Source organism: Acomys russatus, chromosome 24 (genome assembly GCF_903995435.1).
Source record: "Acomys russatus chromosome 24, mAcoRus1.1, whole genome shotgun sequence".
Taxonomy (NCBI): Eukaryota; Metazoa; Chordata; class Mammalia; order Rodentia; family Muridae; genus Acomys; species Acomys russatus.
Genome location: NC_067160.1, coordinates 10,838,200 through 10,855,547, shown reverse-complemented (window position 1 = coordinate 10,855,547; position 17,348 = coordinate 10,838,200). Strand labels below are relative to the sequence as shown.

At 39.0% G+C, this 17,348-nt stretch overlaps 2 protein-coding genes across 2 annotated transcripts in view; both read left to right on the top strand.

Moving 5' to 3' along the window:
• Hnrnpa3 (heterogeneous nuclear ribonucleoprotein A3) overlaps window positions 1–17,348 on the top strand; it is a 397,554-nt gene that overhangs the window by 183,478 nt on the left and 196,728 nt on the right. The window lies entirely within an intron of this gene.
• Agps (alkylglycerone phosphate synthase) overlaps window positions 1–17,348 on the top strand; it is a 96,541-nt gene that overhangs the window by 21,458 nt on the left and 57,735 nt on the right. Inside the window, exons 4-10 of the mRNA XM_051166145.1 lie at window positions 1,381–1,501; window positions 2,348–2,422; window positions 3,571–3,642; window positions 5,058–5,137; window positions 9,371–9,451; window positions 14,212–14,337; window positions 16,814–16,922. Of these exons, the coding sequence (XP_051022102.1) occupies window positions 1,381–1,501; window positions 2,348–2,422; window positions 3,571–3,642; window positions 5,058–5,137; window positions 9,371–9,451; window positions 14,212–14,337; window positions 16,814–16,922 (664 nt within the window). The remainder of the gene's footprint in view (window positions 1–1,380; window positions 1,502–2,347; window positions 2,423–3,570; window positions 3,643–5,057; window positions 5,138–9,370; window positions 9,452–14,211; window positions 14,338–16,813; window positions 16,923–17,348) is intronic.

The following is a 17,348-nucleotide window of genomic DNA, read 5'->3' as shown; positions in this document are numbered from 1 at the left end:
GTTATCTTGTTGCTGTGAACCCAATTAAATATTTAGCATTTCTTTATATTGTGACTATTTGTATTGTTATTTTGGACTATATGGAGTAGTTATCTCATCTCTCCAATTTGATATGCCAGTCCGTAACATGATCTCTCTTATGTGATACTATGGACTGTTGGCATGTGATTGTTTCTAGGAGCCGGAGCAGCGGCACAGCAGATAAGAGCACTTCCTACCCTTGCAGAGAACCTGGGTCTAGTTCCCAGTGCCCACATGTTGGCCCACAGCAGTTTGTAACTGCAGTTCTGCTTTTAAGAATTTAAAATGCTAGACAGACTACTTATTGGGATTTGTTTGGTTATTTCCTTCTGGTAACTATAGGATTATAGGGTACAGGTAAGACCACAGCCTCCCGGTCCTCATCTCTGTCAACTCTAATTGCTATTTGCACAGTTCTTAGAATAGTGCCTGGCTTTTTGGAGTAAAAATAAATATTTATTTGAACGAATATGGCACCTTACAAGATTAAGAGAGTATAGAAATACCAGACATTTTTGTTTATATTTTCTTATGTATTCTTTATCCCAAACACTGTATTAACATTCCTTATGTTCAGTGGTCGCAAATGTCTGACACGCTGTCCAGTGCTTTCCATATAGTAGCCCTGCACATTTGGTTGTTAATCTCATTAACGAGAAGAAGCTGAGGCTCATGGAGGTTGAATGACATGCTCAGTGTGGTCTTAACTTGACAGTTGAAGGTTAGGCTTCAAGATCCTAACGGAAATTGAGTTGATACTTAATTAAGTCATATGTTTTAAAACTGCCTAATAATAATACTTTTATTACTTAATGTAAGAGTTCCTGTGCAACATTTTAAAATGGCCATTGAAGAGGGAAATGGTAAATTTTACCAGGAGAAAAATGTCAATGTAAAAGCACACCTAGTGTCTGTAATGGAAACTGAAGGTGTGAGGCTTCCCTGTCTTCTCTGTTGTTGGTTACAGTCTTCACTGTCGGTAACAAAAGGCCAGCCGTAGAAACAAAGAGAAAGCATAATCTCCCTGTTAAATGTTATTATGCGATTAGCCAAACCATTTGTACTTTGCCATTGTTACCAAGTTGGACTCTGTTACTTGATGTATCATATATTGAACTTAAAAAAATTTCCATCTTGGGCTGGGCGTGTTGGCGCACGCCTTTAATCCCAGGCAGAGGCAGGCGGATCACTGTGAGTTCGAGGCCAGCCTGGTCTACAAAGTGAGTCCAGGACAGCCAAGGCTACACAGAGAGACCCTGTCTCAAAAAACCAATAATTTCCATTTTATAATTATTCTTTTAGTAGAGGGGATCAAAATTATTTTTTAGAGATAAGTAAAAAACCAATTTCATTTTTTAGGCATCCTTAAACCCTAGTGAAGCACCTCCTTCTATTGTGAATGAAGATTTCCTTCAGGAACTTAAAGAAGCTCATATTTCCTACTCACAGGAAGCAGATGATCGAGTGTTCAGAGCTCATGGTAGGCTGCTGACCTGGGGCTGCTCACATTGGGGCTGCCTACACGGGGGCTGCTCACCCTGGACCTGCTCACCTGGAGCTGCTCACACTGGACCTGCTCACCTGGGGCTGCTCACCCTGGGGCTGCTCACACTGGGCTTGCTCACACTGGGCCTGCTCACCTGGAGCTGTTGACACTGGGCCTGCTCACCTGGGGCTGCCCACCCTGGGGCTGCCCACAACAGGCTTGCCTACCCTGGGGCTGCCCACCCTGGGGTTGCTCACCCTGGGGCTGCCTACACTGGGGCTGTTCACACTGGGGCTGCCTACCCTGGGGCTGCCCACCCTGGGGCTGCTCACCCTGGGGCTGCTCACACTAGGGTTACTCACACTGGGGCTGCCTACCCTGGGGCTGCTCACACTAGGGCTGCTCACCCTGGGGCTGCTCACCCTGGGGCTGCCCACCCTGGGGCTGCGCACACTGGGGCAGCTCACACTAGGGCCGCTCACACTGGGCCTGCTCACCCTGGGGCTGCTCACACTGGGGCTGCCTACCTTGGGGCTGCTCACACTAGGGCTGCTCACACTGGGGCTGCTCACCCTGGGGCTGCCCACCCTGGGGCTGCCCACACTGGGGCAGCTCACACTAGGGCCGCTCACACTGGGGCTGCCCACACTGGGGCAGCTCACACTAGGGCTGCTCACACTGGGGCTGCTCACACTGGGGCTGCTCACACTGGGACTGCCTACCCTGGGGCTTGCCTTTGTACTTCTCACCTGGGGCTGCTCACATTGACTTTTGTCTTTATTTAGAAGGTTTCTATAAGTTTAAATTGTTTTGTATTTTTCTTTTTCAACAACAAAACAGGTCATTGTCTTCATGAGATATTTTTGCTCAGGGAAGGGATGTTCGAGCGAATTCCTGATATAGTTGTATGGCCAAGTAAGTTGTTTGAACTCTTTGTATCATTTTAGTATAGTTTGTTTCCAAACACATTATCAGTTCTCTGAGGAATTTATTTAATTTTAATGGGAATTTCTTACTGGTAATGAAACCTAGCTTTCCTTTGTATGAGGGCAAGTTTTGAGAGAATGTTGCAGTTTTGCGGCAATGCATTTTGAGGCATTGTAACCCTTACAAGTCCCATGATGTGGAGACAGTTGTTCTTTTGTAGTTAGAGCTCTACACATGTGTAAGCATATTCTCACCTATGATGTCTATTGTTGTTGTCGTCGTCCTCCTCCTCCTCCTCCTCCTTCTTCTCTTTTTTCTTTCCGAGACAAAGGCTCTCCATGTAACAGTTCTAGCTGTCCTGGAACTTGCTGTATAGACTAGCTGGCCTTGAACTCACAGAGATCTGCCTGCCTCTGCCTCTTGAGTGCTATGATTAAAGGTGCACACTCCCGCCGCTTGGCTTATAGTTGTCTTTAAGTCTGTTTAATCTGAATCATAATTATATGGAACTTTGCTAATTTGAGGTCCATTCTTCAGGTAGCACTTTTTACCACTGTGATCGTCAAGTAGTGTGCATATCTTTTATTTCCGTGCACTCATGTATTCTGTGTTCCCACTGGTGTGTGCATATAAAACCCCAAATTCCCACTATTAAAATAACTCTGTGTGCTAATGAGATGGCTCAGCAGGTAGTATGCTTGCCTGTAAGCACGACAGCTCGAGTTTAATCCCTTGAATTTGGTTCCCGGAACCTTCACAAAGACGGAAGGGTAGAACCAACTGCACAAAATTGTCCTCTGACCTACACATGTGCTCCCCACCATGCACACCCACCACTATCAACAATATTAACTTAAATTGCTTTCGTCTATGTTATTTAATTGGTTTGATAATGAGACCTCCTTGTATGAGATGTTACTATTATAGAATGTGACATGAAGGAAATTCTTATACTTTAAAAAAAGTCTGAATTGTTAAAAAATAAGAGTTGAAAAGAATCTCGTTTAGAGCCTTTTAACATGATTGCGTAAATGAGGAAAGTTTTCGTGCTCAAAGGCTTCACTGACCCTCAGTTTGTGAGGATGTGCAGATGTTATTTATGTGCCTACATTTACTGCATTTTCCTTCTTCAACAGCATGTCATGATGATGTAGTTAAGATTGTGAATCTAGCGTGCAGATATAACCTCTGTATCATACCAATTGGTGGTACGTATTGTGCTGTTCAATTTTATTATGATTAAATTGGTTCTACTTAAAGGGTTTTGTGTTTTTATTTATATTTCTTTGAAAAACATTTTTTGTGATTATAATGTAGTTACTGTTAAAAAATGGTTTATTGTGATTATTTGTGTTCTAAATATGTCTACCTAAGCTGCTTGAGATGTCGTTTGCTTCTAATTCATGTCGTTTTTCAGTATGGACCATAGGGGAAGATGTTTTTTAATGCTAAGTAAGAATATGTTCATTTAGTAATTAATTTTTTGACCTGTATGTAGTTGTTCAAGGCAAAATGTAAATGTTAGCTTTAGAGGAGCAGAGTGGTCATGGAGCATTAGGGGAACTGACAGCTCACTAGTACATTGATGGCTAGTCAGTGCCTCTGACCATAGAAGGCTAGTATTACTTTTACCTTATGGTCAGTTAATATTTTTTTTATTGTTGTTGATTGCATGATTTTAATAAGCCAAAGGAAATTACTTTCACTTCTAGAAATTGGGCCTCAGCAATCCTAGGAGCCCCAGGCTCTGTCTGCAGCTGGTGCGGTCCCTTCAGTTAGTGAACGAGGCAGCACAGTGCCACTACCGTCAAGTTTTCTTCTATTGAGAATGATGTTGTAAGCACGTGGTGGGTGCCAAGCACAGGCTCTGCATTTGCGCTGACAGTCTCACCTGGAGAAAGGAAGTTGATGTGTGCAGATCTCTACTGGGAGTTGAATTCCAGCACTTTCTTCTCCACATAGACTGTATTTTGATATGGGCTGATTGTAGTTAAAACTTAAAATATTGTATTATTCTTTGTTAAGAAGACATTTATCCTTTGATAAATTATATTAAGAGGAAATAGGAGTTTATTTTTTAACTACTTCTACATATTATTTAGCCTACTTTACCATTATTTTTTACCAAAGAATATGAAAATTTGTTCTTAAATATCATGATCTGAGCATTTAGCTTGTTTTTATTTTAATTTATTAAATCCTTTTGTATAACACTGTTACATTAACAGAAAGACAGTCATGTGCTTACGGTCCAAGGAGTTGATGGTACTTCTAGTTGTTCAGGCCTTGTCCTTTTTCTTTTAAGCTACCTCTCCATGGTGAGCATGGCTTAGATCTTTGCTAATAATGTTTTTGGAGTTCTACAAAGTGCTAGGGCTTTCCATGAGTATGTCATGTCCAGGGATGGAGCCATAGCCCATTGATTTCAGTTCCATAGTGTCTGCATTTGGCATTCAGCATAAAATAAAGGTGAGTTTGTTTTTAGTGTGTTAGCTTTTGCAAAAGTAGAAATAGGTGTCAGTGCTAGTGGACCCTTTCGTGTTCTATGCTCTTGGGATTTGTTCAAGAAATGAAATGGATGCAGAATATTTAAACGTTTAGTTTTTGATTCCTGTTTTGACAGGAGGAACAAGTGTGTCGTATGGCTTGACGTGTCCTGCCGATGAGACAAGAACAATAATTTCTTTGGACACTTCACAAATGGTATGTGATATTCCAAGATATACTTGGGTTGTTTTCTGCTTAAAACATTATTATTTTTTTTTTTTAGAGTTATTTATTTATTTAATGTTTGAGTGCTCTGTCTGCATGTACACCTTCAGGCCAGAAGAAGACACCAGATTCTAGTATAGTTGGTTGTGAGCCACCATGTGGTGGTGGGAATTGAACTCAAGACCTCTGGAAGAGCAGATAGTGCTCTTAATCTCTAAGCCATCTCTCCATCCCAAAACATCACTTTCTTAATATTATATTTTAGCAGTGTGGTACAGATCTTAGTGCTATACTGCCAAGTTAGCCTGTAAATTGATCATTTGAGAAGCATGATTTTGAAACTTCAGACAGTGGATAACTTGAAGTCTGCTATTGTAAAGAAATTATTAGCTATGAGTAATGCATACTACTTGCCTTCCAAACCTAGACTGATGCTTTTACAAATTTGCTGGGGATGGGTGGAAGAATTTGTGTTTTACAAGATGTGAAAGCTGTACCATGTTAAGGTTTTAACCTGGGTTGAATTTTACCTTCACATATCAATGGTAGTCCTGAGTACCAACTTTGTGTGAATGTCTAAACTTGAATATTTTTTGAACAGCAAGGTAGCTAATAGTGCCCATGCCCAGAGTGAACAGTTACTAGTGCGTTGTTACATTTTCTAGAACTTTTAAAAACAAATATTGGTGTGCAAACTTTTAAAAACAAATCTTGATGTGGTACTTTGTATCTATTTTGTCTTGTCTCTTTTAAAAAAGGGTGTTTTTCTCATTTACTGTATTTTTTGTCACTCTTGTCAAGTCAAAATGATTTTCTTGTGCTAATTTATATGACTGCAGTATCCTTCTACTACATAGAAATTAGAGTGGCACTAAGGCCTTTGGCTCTACCCTCCACCCTGTTTTGAAACAGAGACACATTTAATCCTGGTTGGCTTCACACTTTTGTTCATGTATCCTCTGTGGTGCCAAACGTATCCTTGAATTCGTGCCTCTTTGTCCCGAGTGCCATCATGCCTAGTTTATGCTGTGCTGGGATTGAACTTGGCTTCATGCAGTAGGCAAGCACTCTGCAGACTCAGCTACATCCCTGTTTTTCTGCTGGTAACTGGAGTTGTGTAGTGCACACTAGATGTAGAGTAGCTATACATTTTCTTTAGTTTTTTTCTACCAAAAAAGATGTTTTAACCTTGGTGGGTACAAGACATATGTTAGTGCAAGTATGCAGTTGCCTCAAGAGTCGGTCCGTTGGTGCATACACTATCTTTAAATTATCTGGGATTCCATCAAATTAATAAATTCTTTGTCTTTTATCCTGTAGCATTCAACTTTTATATTTATATCCTAAAAAACGCATTCACTTACATTTTAATGCTTACTATAACTCTGTAAAACAGTTATTTATATGTGTTAAAGTTTAGAATTTTAGCCGGGCATGGTGGTGCACACCTTTAATCCCAGCAGAGGCAGAGGCAGGCGGATCGCTGTGAGTTTGCGGTCAGCCTAGTTTACAAAGTGAGTCCAGGACAGCCAGGGCTATCGTATCTCGAGGAGGTGGAGGAAGATTTAGAATTTTATATTTTAGAATTTAAGCAGTCTACTAATTTCGCATTGTCTGTTGTGTGTGTCCCCTGCGATTCATAAGAAGACACACATGTAAGATATATTTGAGTATGTTAACTAAAAATGTCAGAAAAATATTTTATTGGTAGTTATTTAGTAATTTGAATTATTCCAGAGAGTATTTATCCTCTCCTGTGCCTTTTGAGACAGGGACAGGGCCTTGTATTGCCCAGGCTGACCTCAGGCATACTGGTTAGCTGTACATGAACTTGTGACCCTCCTGTCCATATCTCTGGAAATGCAGGTATGCACCACCATCCTGGCTCAGTTCCTTTTTTGGAGCATGAGGCAGTAATTTGTTTTGCTTTCTACATGTGTGTTGACTCTGTTTCTTAGCAATTAAACTTTATTATGCAACCCAACTAGCTTATACAAGAAGGAAAAAGGTTAAAGGGACAAAAGAGTGAACCTTCCGGTAGCCGTTCCACGGGACGGATCCTTAGGTGTCTCTCTGGCCGGCGTGCTGATCCAGGTTGTCCGCTGCCCCTGCACGCTCTCCCTGCCGCTGACTTTGTTATTCTCTCTTCCCCAACTCCTTCAGTCACGTGGGAAGGACCATTAGAAAGACAATAGTCCAGGTGGGGTTCCCAGGTCTGCTTCCTGAATTCCAGACCCAGGATGGCTCCACTCAGTCTGTCACAAGGTATTCATGGGGTGCCCCAAGGGTAAAGCCCGCCAAGACTGCTCCCACCTGTGACAAAGCTTACTCCTTCCCACACATCCCCCTTTTCTTTAAAAAAATTAAGAACTATAAACACACATATACATATATATATAATCATCAGGTATCAAGTACATAACCAAGTCCTTTTATATTTGTTAACCTGAGAAAAAATATTTTACTATCCTACCAAAGAGAGTCTTTTTTTTTTTTTTTGAGAAATTGTAATTATCCATCTATAAAGGTGTTTTTAATTTTTAAACTAAAGCTTCTAGTAACACCGTGGCTATCTAGTCTTCAATCCCATCAGAGACCCAAAAAGGAAAATCTATCTAATAAAGGACGTGTTGGCAGGCAACTTCCAAGTTGCATAGGACAGAGAGAGCAGACCGCCTGGATAGTCACCGAAGTCTCTCCTTCATTGGGGCAATCAGTCTTCAGCCTTATTGGCCCAAAACATCCAACAAACTGCTTTTTGAATCAGGAAATCTGACGGTCTGGTCCATCTAGTCTCTTCAAAGCTGGACAGTCAACTTTCCAGCATCACTGTTGATCATTGTAGCCAGTCAGCCTGTCATCAGCAGTAGAGATAAGAGCATTTTTTTTGTCCAGTGACCATTCTGTCACCTGCGTCTCTTGAAGCCCCCATCTTCAGTGATGTAAATGGAGAAGCGGCCAGGAGTGGATGTCTCTCTCTGTCAGGAAAGCCCTCATCCTTAAATGCCATATTCTGTGGATCTCTGAAGAGTTTGAAAACCAAGTCTATCTATTCCTACAGTTAGCTACTATTCCTTTGGAGACATATACAAGAAATTAAACAAACCTGCTCTATGACAAAGTAAGTTAGTATCTAGTAGGATTTCTTCGTAACTAAATATCAACTTTTATCCCCAATCTTCCTGAACAGTTTTTCCTAAGACATTAGTGGTACATGAATAATACATTAAATAAACATTGAATAAAATGAACTTAAGTTTTTAACATACAATATATAATATTTTGTCAACATATAACATATAATACATAAGGCAAAAATGAATGACAATATACAATTTAAATTTTTATTAATGAAGCAAAAGTTGAAGTCTTAAATTTCCATCAATCAAAAGTCTTAAATTTTCTTCAATCTACAATACCAATGTAAGATTTTTGAAGTTAGTAGATTCAGTAATCTACTTTTAGACTACAAACATGTGTCCTCCCTTCCTTCCCCCCTTTCCCTTAATATTAAAAGGGATAGAAAGTAAGAGAGAAAGAAAGATAGAAGAAAGAAACCCCCAAATGAACGTTTATTAATTGTAACTAACCCCGTTAGGCAAAGATGAGCATTGGTAACCCACCAAAAACACCCACTCCACCTTTCTTGGAATTTTTTTAAAATGCAGAGATGTTGTGCTTTATGTTTAAATATCTTAGCAACTCCTCTCCCACCCCTAGCCAGGTTTTTGAGGCATGGCTTCTTTGTCTAGCCTTAGCTGTCCTGGAACTTGCTCTGTAGATTAGGCTATCCTTGAATTCATAGATCTGCCTGCCTCTGGCTCTTTAAGTGCTAGGATTAAAGGAGTGTACCACCACATCTGGCTCTGTATACTATTTTTATGTGGAGTATCTTATTTATTCCTTCAGCAACCCTGTTAGTATGCATCTCTACTGTACATTTTAAAAATGAGGACTCACTAAGACCAGATAGTTACTGCCTAAGCTAAGCAGTGGCATTGGGTTTAATGTGTGCATAAAGGTGGAGTGTATGTTTCTATCCAATGTGTGCATAATGTACTGCTCATGTTGTGCTGTCTCGGTATAGAGTAAGAAAAAGGGCTTTATTGTCCTTATTTCCTGATTACTACCTTGTTACTGAAGCTTTGAATTTGGAAGTTAGGTATTTCCTAAGAAAGTGTTAATGCCTAAAAGGAATGAGACCTCTCTCTTCCTTTGGAACAGAACCGGATTCTCTGGGTTGATGAGAACAACCTGACAGCTCATGTAGAGGCTGGGATAACAGGACAAGATTTGGAAAGACAGGTATGTTATCTCTTTAATTAAGGTTTTCCAAATATCTGTATTCTCTGTCTGAAAGAACTGCCTTTCACAATACGTTGTTCACTCAGTGAATTTGCTCAGGTTTTGTTGTAGGTTCAGCTAGAACTGAGAGTACAGTAGGGAAAGAGACACTAAACTCCCCTCAGGAGGCTTACATTGGGGTAGACAGTTGAAGACCTAGGCAGTGAATGACACAGGGCGGTAAGACTAAATTCAGCTTGTATGTGTCATCAAGTGGGGCCAGGTAGGAAGAACTTGGACAATTATGTATCATAGAGGTTTGACATTTAAAATGAGGCTTCAATAGATGGGAATGAATAAGAACAAATTATGTATGAAAATGCATAATGGAGTCCATTACTTGGTATAATAACTTTAAAAATTAATAAGATAAAATGAGACTTGAGAATGAGTCAGAGTTAGCAGGAAGGGGGCAGGTGAAGAGAGCAGGCTGAGGAAGGCGTGGGCAGCGCTTTAAGGGGAGCCACTGCTTGTGCAGCGCTTAATCTTTCTATCTTTTCCAGTATTTAACAAATTATTAAAGTTTCTGTTTATGGATTCTAAGCAGGTAATTGTTAAAAATGAATTAATTTATATGGGCTGGAAAGATGGCTCATAGTTTAAGAGCACTGACTGCCATTCCAGAGGATCTGGGTTTAATTCCTAGCACCTGCATGGCAACTCACAACCTTCACAACTCCAGTGCCCGTGGCTCCATCACCCTCTTCTGGCCTCCATGGGCATTGCGGGCATTGCGGGCATTGCGGGCATGTGGCACACAGATGCACTTGCAGACATAACACCCATACACATGAAAATAAGAATCTAAAAAAAATTGATTTCTTAAAAACTTCCCCCTAAATGGTCAAGATGATTGTAATCTAAATTTTATAAATAAAAATTACGAATTACAATTTGTTGGTTAACACACAAATCATGTTCAAAATACATTTTAGATTAGTTTGTCTATGAACCTTTAATAAGACACAGAAAATGTGTGGTTGTTGGTTGTATTTTTATTTTCTTTCCCTCTCTTTTGAGATGATTAAAGTTGGTCTACTTGTGACTGATTCTTTAAAATTTTATTATAATACTGAAAAACATTTTTGAAATATTAAAAGTTTCACTTCTGAGTAGTTCTTGTGAAATTTTATGTGGAAATACCGACTGCTGCCAGCTGAGGCAGTCTATCTCCAGGGTGGATTGGAATTATACATACTTAAAGTTGAGCAGATTTGTTGAAGTATTGTCAGAGATCTCCAAACAGGTCATGGCTTTATATAGTGAAGATAAAGGACTCATTAATTATTACAGTTTCTAATGAACTTTGGTGATATTAAAAGAAAAACATCTAAGAGACTCTGGGTGAGTTAGTCCTCCATTAGCTGGAACAAGAGACGTTATCTACAGCCATTTTCTTTAATAACAAAGGATGACCTTTGGGCTTCTAGTTTTTAAATTTTTTAAATTAAAAATTAAATTTGAAAAGTTTTACTCTCTTTAAAAACGATTTATTTATTTTCTTAATGTGTATGGGTATTTTGTCTGCATGCAGAGATAACGTGCACCCTGTGCATTCCTGGTGTGATGGATCCCCTGGCACTGGAGCTACAGACAGCTGTGAGCTGCCATGTGGGTGCTGGGGGTTGAACCCAGGCCATGCAAAGGTGCACAGCCAGTGCTGCTAACCGCGGAGCCGTCTCTCCGGTGAAGCCTCCAGTTTTATGTCCTTTAGTATAGCATTGGATGTAGTATTTTAACCTTGCCAAGTTTTCCTTTCTTTTTCTTTTTTTAAAGGTCAGAAATAAAATCCAAAGAACATATCTCCTTGGAATATAAGTGACATTTTCTTCAGCAGGTGCTTCTGAGATTTCACCTGCTAGTTAGTTTTTCTCACTGTGACACAGAGCCTCCTGAGCCTGCAGTGGCTGCCGCAGTCCAGCAGCTGTTTCCACTAGACCTCTCCTTGTTAAACTCCTGTGTCCTTTAGTTTATAACTCAGATGAGACAAGCAGGTTAAAACGTCCTGTTCATTCTTTGGGGGTTTAAAGTGACATAAACACACACGTTGAGTATCAGATTGTAATCTCTTTAACTTGTAAATTACATTGGATTTTAGTCTGGTTAAATGTTAAGGTACATCACTAACATGCCAGTTAGGGATTTGGAGATTTTCTTAGGGGTCTATTACATCTTTGATGACTTTTTTTTTCCTTTGGTGACTTTTAAAACTAATAGTCTGGGGATGTGTGAGCTTAATTTTTTTCTTCCCAGAGATATCCTCATTAATAATTTCATAGTTTCATGTTTTGTTCTTGTTTCAAGTAGCGACTAGCCCTTCCTGTAAGCGTTAAATATACATTTTAGCTGTGTGACCTCAGGAAGGATACTAACCTTTATGCTTCAGAGTCTCCATTTATGAAATGGTGACAATAATACCTCTTAAGGGTTTTGCTAGAATGAAGTACATTTAGAATGGAGCACATTTAGAGCTCATTCCATTAATTTTTGTCAAACATTATTTACTTCATTCAGGTACACTGAACACTTTATTCATAAGAAGAACCCTCGATGCAATTTCTTTCTGGAAGTGTAGATGATCATACCTAGTTCCCGCTTGTCTTTCTCCTTGCTTGTCTAATAAGAATTGCAAACTCAGCATTATAAATGCTGACGTTGAAGGAATAAAATTTGTAGTCGTCTCTCAAATATTGCTTATTTTGTATCCTTCCTCATGTGTGTTACATCCCTCAGACTTTACACCTCCCATACCCAAGGCCCAGTGCACAGCACCTGTTCTTCCAGTAAGCTTTCCTGTTCCCACAGGCTGCTAGACTTCTGGGAGAATCAGCATCACAAGTATCTTTAAGTATCACAGAACATGGATAAGTCATAGCTACAAATGGCAAACATGTGTCACGTATGCAGTCATACTATGGATTATTTTGTACGCGGCTTATTTCCTAACTCTGTGCTATATTATACTATATAGGGCTAGATTGCTATTTTCAAACTAGAGGACAATTTCAACTCTGAAGATTTTAAAAAATTATTTATTTATATTTTATGTGCATTGGTGTTTTGCCTGCATGTATGTCTGTGGATTTACAGACAGTTTAAACTGCCATGTGGGTGCCGGGAATTGAACCAGGGTCTGCTGGAAGAGCAGTCAGTGCTCTTAACCACTGAGCCATCTCTCCAGTCCCAATTCTGAAGTTTTATAAACTTAAATGTTTATTAAAATTTCAGGAATGGTGTCATAGCAGTCTGGCCACCTATACTGGCTAGTTTTTTTGTCAATTTGACGAGGTTAGAGTCCATTGAGAGATTAGAACCTCAACTGAGAAAATGCCTCCCTTAGCTCAAGCTGTAGGCAATCCTGCAGGGCATTTTCTTACTCAGTGATTGAGGGGCAGGGCCTAGCCCATTGTAGATGGTACTACCCCTGGGCTGCCGGTCATGGGTTCTGTAAGAAACAGGCTGAGCAAGCAGTAAGCTTTTTGAATTATGAGTCACATTTTTTTGCTTTATTTTTCTAATAGTTTCAGTAAGGTGTAGGTGTCACCGAATAAATTGCTGTCATTTAAAATGTACAGTTTGACATTGAATATCCTGAAGCCTTATCAACATCAGAGTTACAAAACAAACCCCTGCTTAGTTCCTGATATATCTTAGAGATTCACGAACTTTTTCTTCTAATTTAATAAAATTGAGAAAATAATGTCAATATAGATTGTTTGAAGATGGAGCTAAGGAAGAAATCTAATACACTGATAATTTTCTTTTTAACCTTGCTTCTTTGTGATTGGTTACTAACTTCCCTAGAAGCAAAATTAGAAGATGTAATTTGCAATGATTGCATGTGAATCTAACAATTTATATTTAAGCTAACGGGCTTACACACTTTGGGATACAACTTTCATGCCATACTTACACTTTGATACATGGGTGCAAACATCGCTGACATACTCTACATCTCTGCATGGCTTACTTGAGAAATCAAGGCAGTTGCTGCACCGGATGACTGTCAGATGGTCAACACAGACTGATGGGCTTGCAGGCCAAAGGGAGTATACAGATGGCGGTGTCTGTACCATTTGACAGGAGGTGGCCGCGACTCTAAAATGATTCTAGTGGAATGGCTTTGGTGGTGTTGCAGTAAAGGGCACCTATTCAACCTCAGGTGCTGTACAGATGGTGAAGCCAAGCTAATAGGGAAAAATGAGAAACAAGTGACTATTTAATGCACAGGAGTGCTTTGTCCACATCACGAGTAAAAGATGGTATTGCGTTTGGGAAGCCTAGCCAGATGGCTGCACATTAAAACACACGCCTCCTTGAGAGAATGAAGTACAGGCAATTTGCTCAGGCTTTCTGGAGGCCTGTTGCATATTATATTAGGGTGGGGGAACGAGAGATGAAGTGCTTTATTTATTGAAGGCGTTAGGTTATTTAAGCATAATCTGATCTCCATAAGTACTCAACACATCTCTTCAAGGGGTCCAAGGAAGGGTTAGCTGGAATTAAAAACAACATAATGTGAAAAGTAGTGTTTTTTGGCCCACATTGCAGCTTTTCAGTTCTATGAAAGTTTTCACTAGGAAAAAAAAGTTGTTTTTTTTTTTTTAAACAGGTTTTCATGTGTCAGAAATACTAGAAACATATTGGAGGAGTTAATGTGTTGAATGCTGTGTGAAATGGGACCATTTTTGCCAGTAAAATTTTACACTTTTGCTTTGCAGCTTAAAGAAAGCGGTTATTGTACAGGCCATGAGCCAGACTCCCTGGAATTCAGCACCGTGGGAGGGTGGATATCCACGCGAGCATCAGGCATGAAGAAAAATATCTACGGCAACATTGAGGACCTGGTAAATCTGTTAGCTGCTGTCTAATGATTAGTATTTAGAAAATAGGATAAAGTATTTAAAGCCTTTAAAAATAAGGATTGGATGGTAAAAGTCTTCAAAATATATTCCTTTTGATTATAATAATGCTTATTGTGAATAGTAGAAGCAGTTAAAAATATAACTATGGTCATATTTAAGGATGCCCTTTTTTTTTTAAAGGATATCCTTTTATAAGCAACTAATATTTAAGGTTTGTAGATGTTTCATATTATCTAACTTTTAAAATACCCAAATAATTATTTTACAAGTCTATCAAGAACAGTCTTTTTTTTTTGTGCTATCTTTGCTATTCTTTCTGTAGGAGATTTTACATTTACTTTTTTGAAGGAATTCCTTTTTTCTCTGTACAGTTGAAGAACTTTATTGAAATGGTTCTGTTGATTGTTGTGTAAGCGGTCAGGTTTAATGTGTGCCAATCTTCTGCGAGCATGAACGTGTTGTAACTCTGGGCTCCTTTTTAGGTGTTGGGCACCATTTGTAGTTTTTTTTTTTTTTGGGATAACTTATCTGACCTTGGCAAACTGGCTTACCTTTCCCAGCTTCAATGTTTTTTGTTGTTGTTGTTTGTTTTTGTTTTTTTGAGACAAGGTTTCTTTTCTGTAAAATATAATAATTAATTAGAATTATTATATGGTTGAAGGACTAGGATGAAAGTTTTAGCAGTCTGATGCATAATAGATGCTTCATAAATGTTAGCGGTTTTTAAAATGTTTAATATTTTGATAATATCTTACTTATTATGCTACTTAGTCCAGGCTGACTTAGGACTTGCAATTTTCCTATTTCCATTTTAGCCGCTGGGGTTACAGGCAGGCAGCACCGTGCGGGCTGGTTGATAGTACTTTAGAAGAACCTATGAGGCTGTTACATTGAAGTAATAATCCACAATTGTTCTTGTTTTGGTTTTTCAAGCCTAACGTCTCAGGGTTTTTATTAATACTTAGGTTGATAAGAATGTTAGGTAAATTTCATGAGAGACATTAAGTTTTACCAGCCAGTATCCAGCATTTTACACGAATTCTTTAAAATGATTGCTATTCTGTTTAAGAAATGTAAAAACTACAGTTTTCTTTTTATATTAAAATTAAATCCTTGGGAGGCAGAGGCAGGCAGATCTTTGTGAGTTTGAGGCCAGCCTGGTTTACAAAGTGAGTCCAGGACAGCCAAGGCTACACAAAGAAACCCTGTCCCGAAAAAAACAAACAAACAAACAAACAAACAAACTCCAAACAAACAGAAAACAAACAAAAACCCAACTCCCCCCCACCAAAAAGAAAAGAAAGAAAGGAAGAAAGAAATAAATTTAAATCCAGGGGCTGGAGAGATGGCTCAGAGGCTAAAGGCACTGACTGCTCCTCTAGAGAGCCTGAGATCCATCAGTTCCCAGCAACCACAGAGTGGGGCGCAACCATCTATAACGTGATCTGATGCCCTCTTCTGGCCTGCAGGTGTACATGCAGGCAGAGCACTGTATTCGTAATAATAAAACAACAACAGCAACAACAACAACAAAAACCCCAAAACAAACAAACAAAAAACAACCCAAAAACCTAAATCCAGCTTTTGAGAAAACTAATTTTTGGTTGTAGATTATTAAGAGCTTCTTTTTGTTGTTTTGTTTTGAGACAGGGTTTCTCTGTGTAATAGCCATGGCTGACCTGGACTCACTTTATAGACCAGGCTGGCCTCGAACTCACAGATATCTGTCTTCCTCTGCCTCCTAAGTGCTGGGATTAAAGGTGTGCACCACCACTGTAATTCAGGCAAGTACTTGATAGAGACCACTAAAGTGCATAATTTAGTTTACTCTTTTTCTTTCTTAAGGGGAAAAGATCTACATATAATTAACATACTTACTATATAAGTTATTATGTAACATTTTATTTTAAAATTTTTTTGTAGCATATGTGTTCTTTGAAACTGGTAATTTGCATTGCTTTTATGAAAATGCTTATTAGGCTGGTATTTTAGTCTTGGTGGCTACAGTAAAGCCCACAAAAAGTTCTTTTTTTTTTTTCTTTTTTTTTTTTTTTTTTTTGAGACAAGGTTTCTCTGTATAGCCTTGGCTGTTCTGGACTCGCTTTGTAGACCAGCCTGGCCTCAAACTCACAGCGATCCGCTTGCCTCTGCCTCCTGAGTGCTGGGATTAAAGACAAAAAGTTCTTAAGTGTTTGTAATTCTTTAATAAAAGTGTAGATTTAAAAATATAGTAAGTCATGATACTAAAATCTAACTTTGAAAAATGTTGAAAATTATTATATTTATCTTTAGTGTACAGATCACTAAAAGATGTGAGAATTCTAAAGGGCGTCACGTTATCACTTAACTTACAGTTTAGTTAATAGTGCTTTATTAAAAAGGTAAATGAATGCGTATGCAAGTATGGACACAGGTTTAAAAGATGCCTGGAAATTGTGTTGTGTGTTATATTTAACAGGTGGTTCATATGAAAATGGTAACACCTAGAGGTGTAATAGAGAAAAGCTCCCAAGGACCTCGTATGTCAACGGGCCCTGATATCCATCACTTCATCATGGGATCTGAAGGTTGGTATAATTGTAAAGTTGTTAGGAAAATATGAAGCTAATTAATCCTTCTTTTGAAAGTCTGTGATACTGGGGTATCTTTGAAAGAAAGGTATGCTTTCTATTTTTAAAGAATATTGAGATTTTATGTTACTTTTTTGTTTTTATTTTTTCAAGACAGGGTTTTTCTGTTTAGCCTTGGCTGTCTTGGATTCACATTGTAGACCAGGCTGGCCTTGAACTCACAGCGATCCGCTTGCCTCTGTCTCCTAAGAGCAGGGATTAAAGGCGTGCACCACCACTGCCTGGCTTATGACACTATTTTTAAATTCATACTTTATAAAGCTTTTATAATGAGATGATCTTACTAAACTTCCTTCTACACGTCAACCTTTTATTTTTCTAAAGTCTGCGGTCTCCCCCCTCCTCCCCCCCAACATTTTTAGT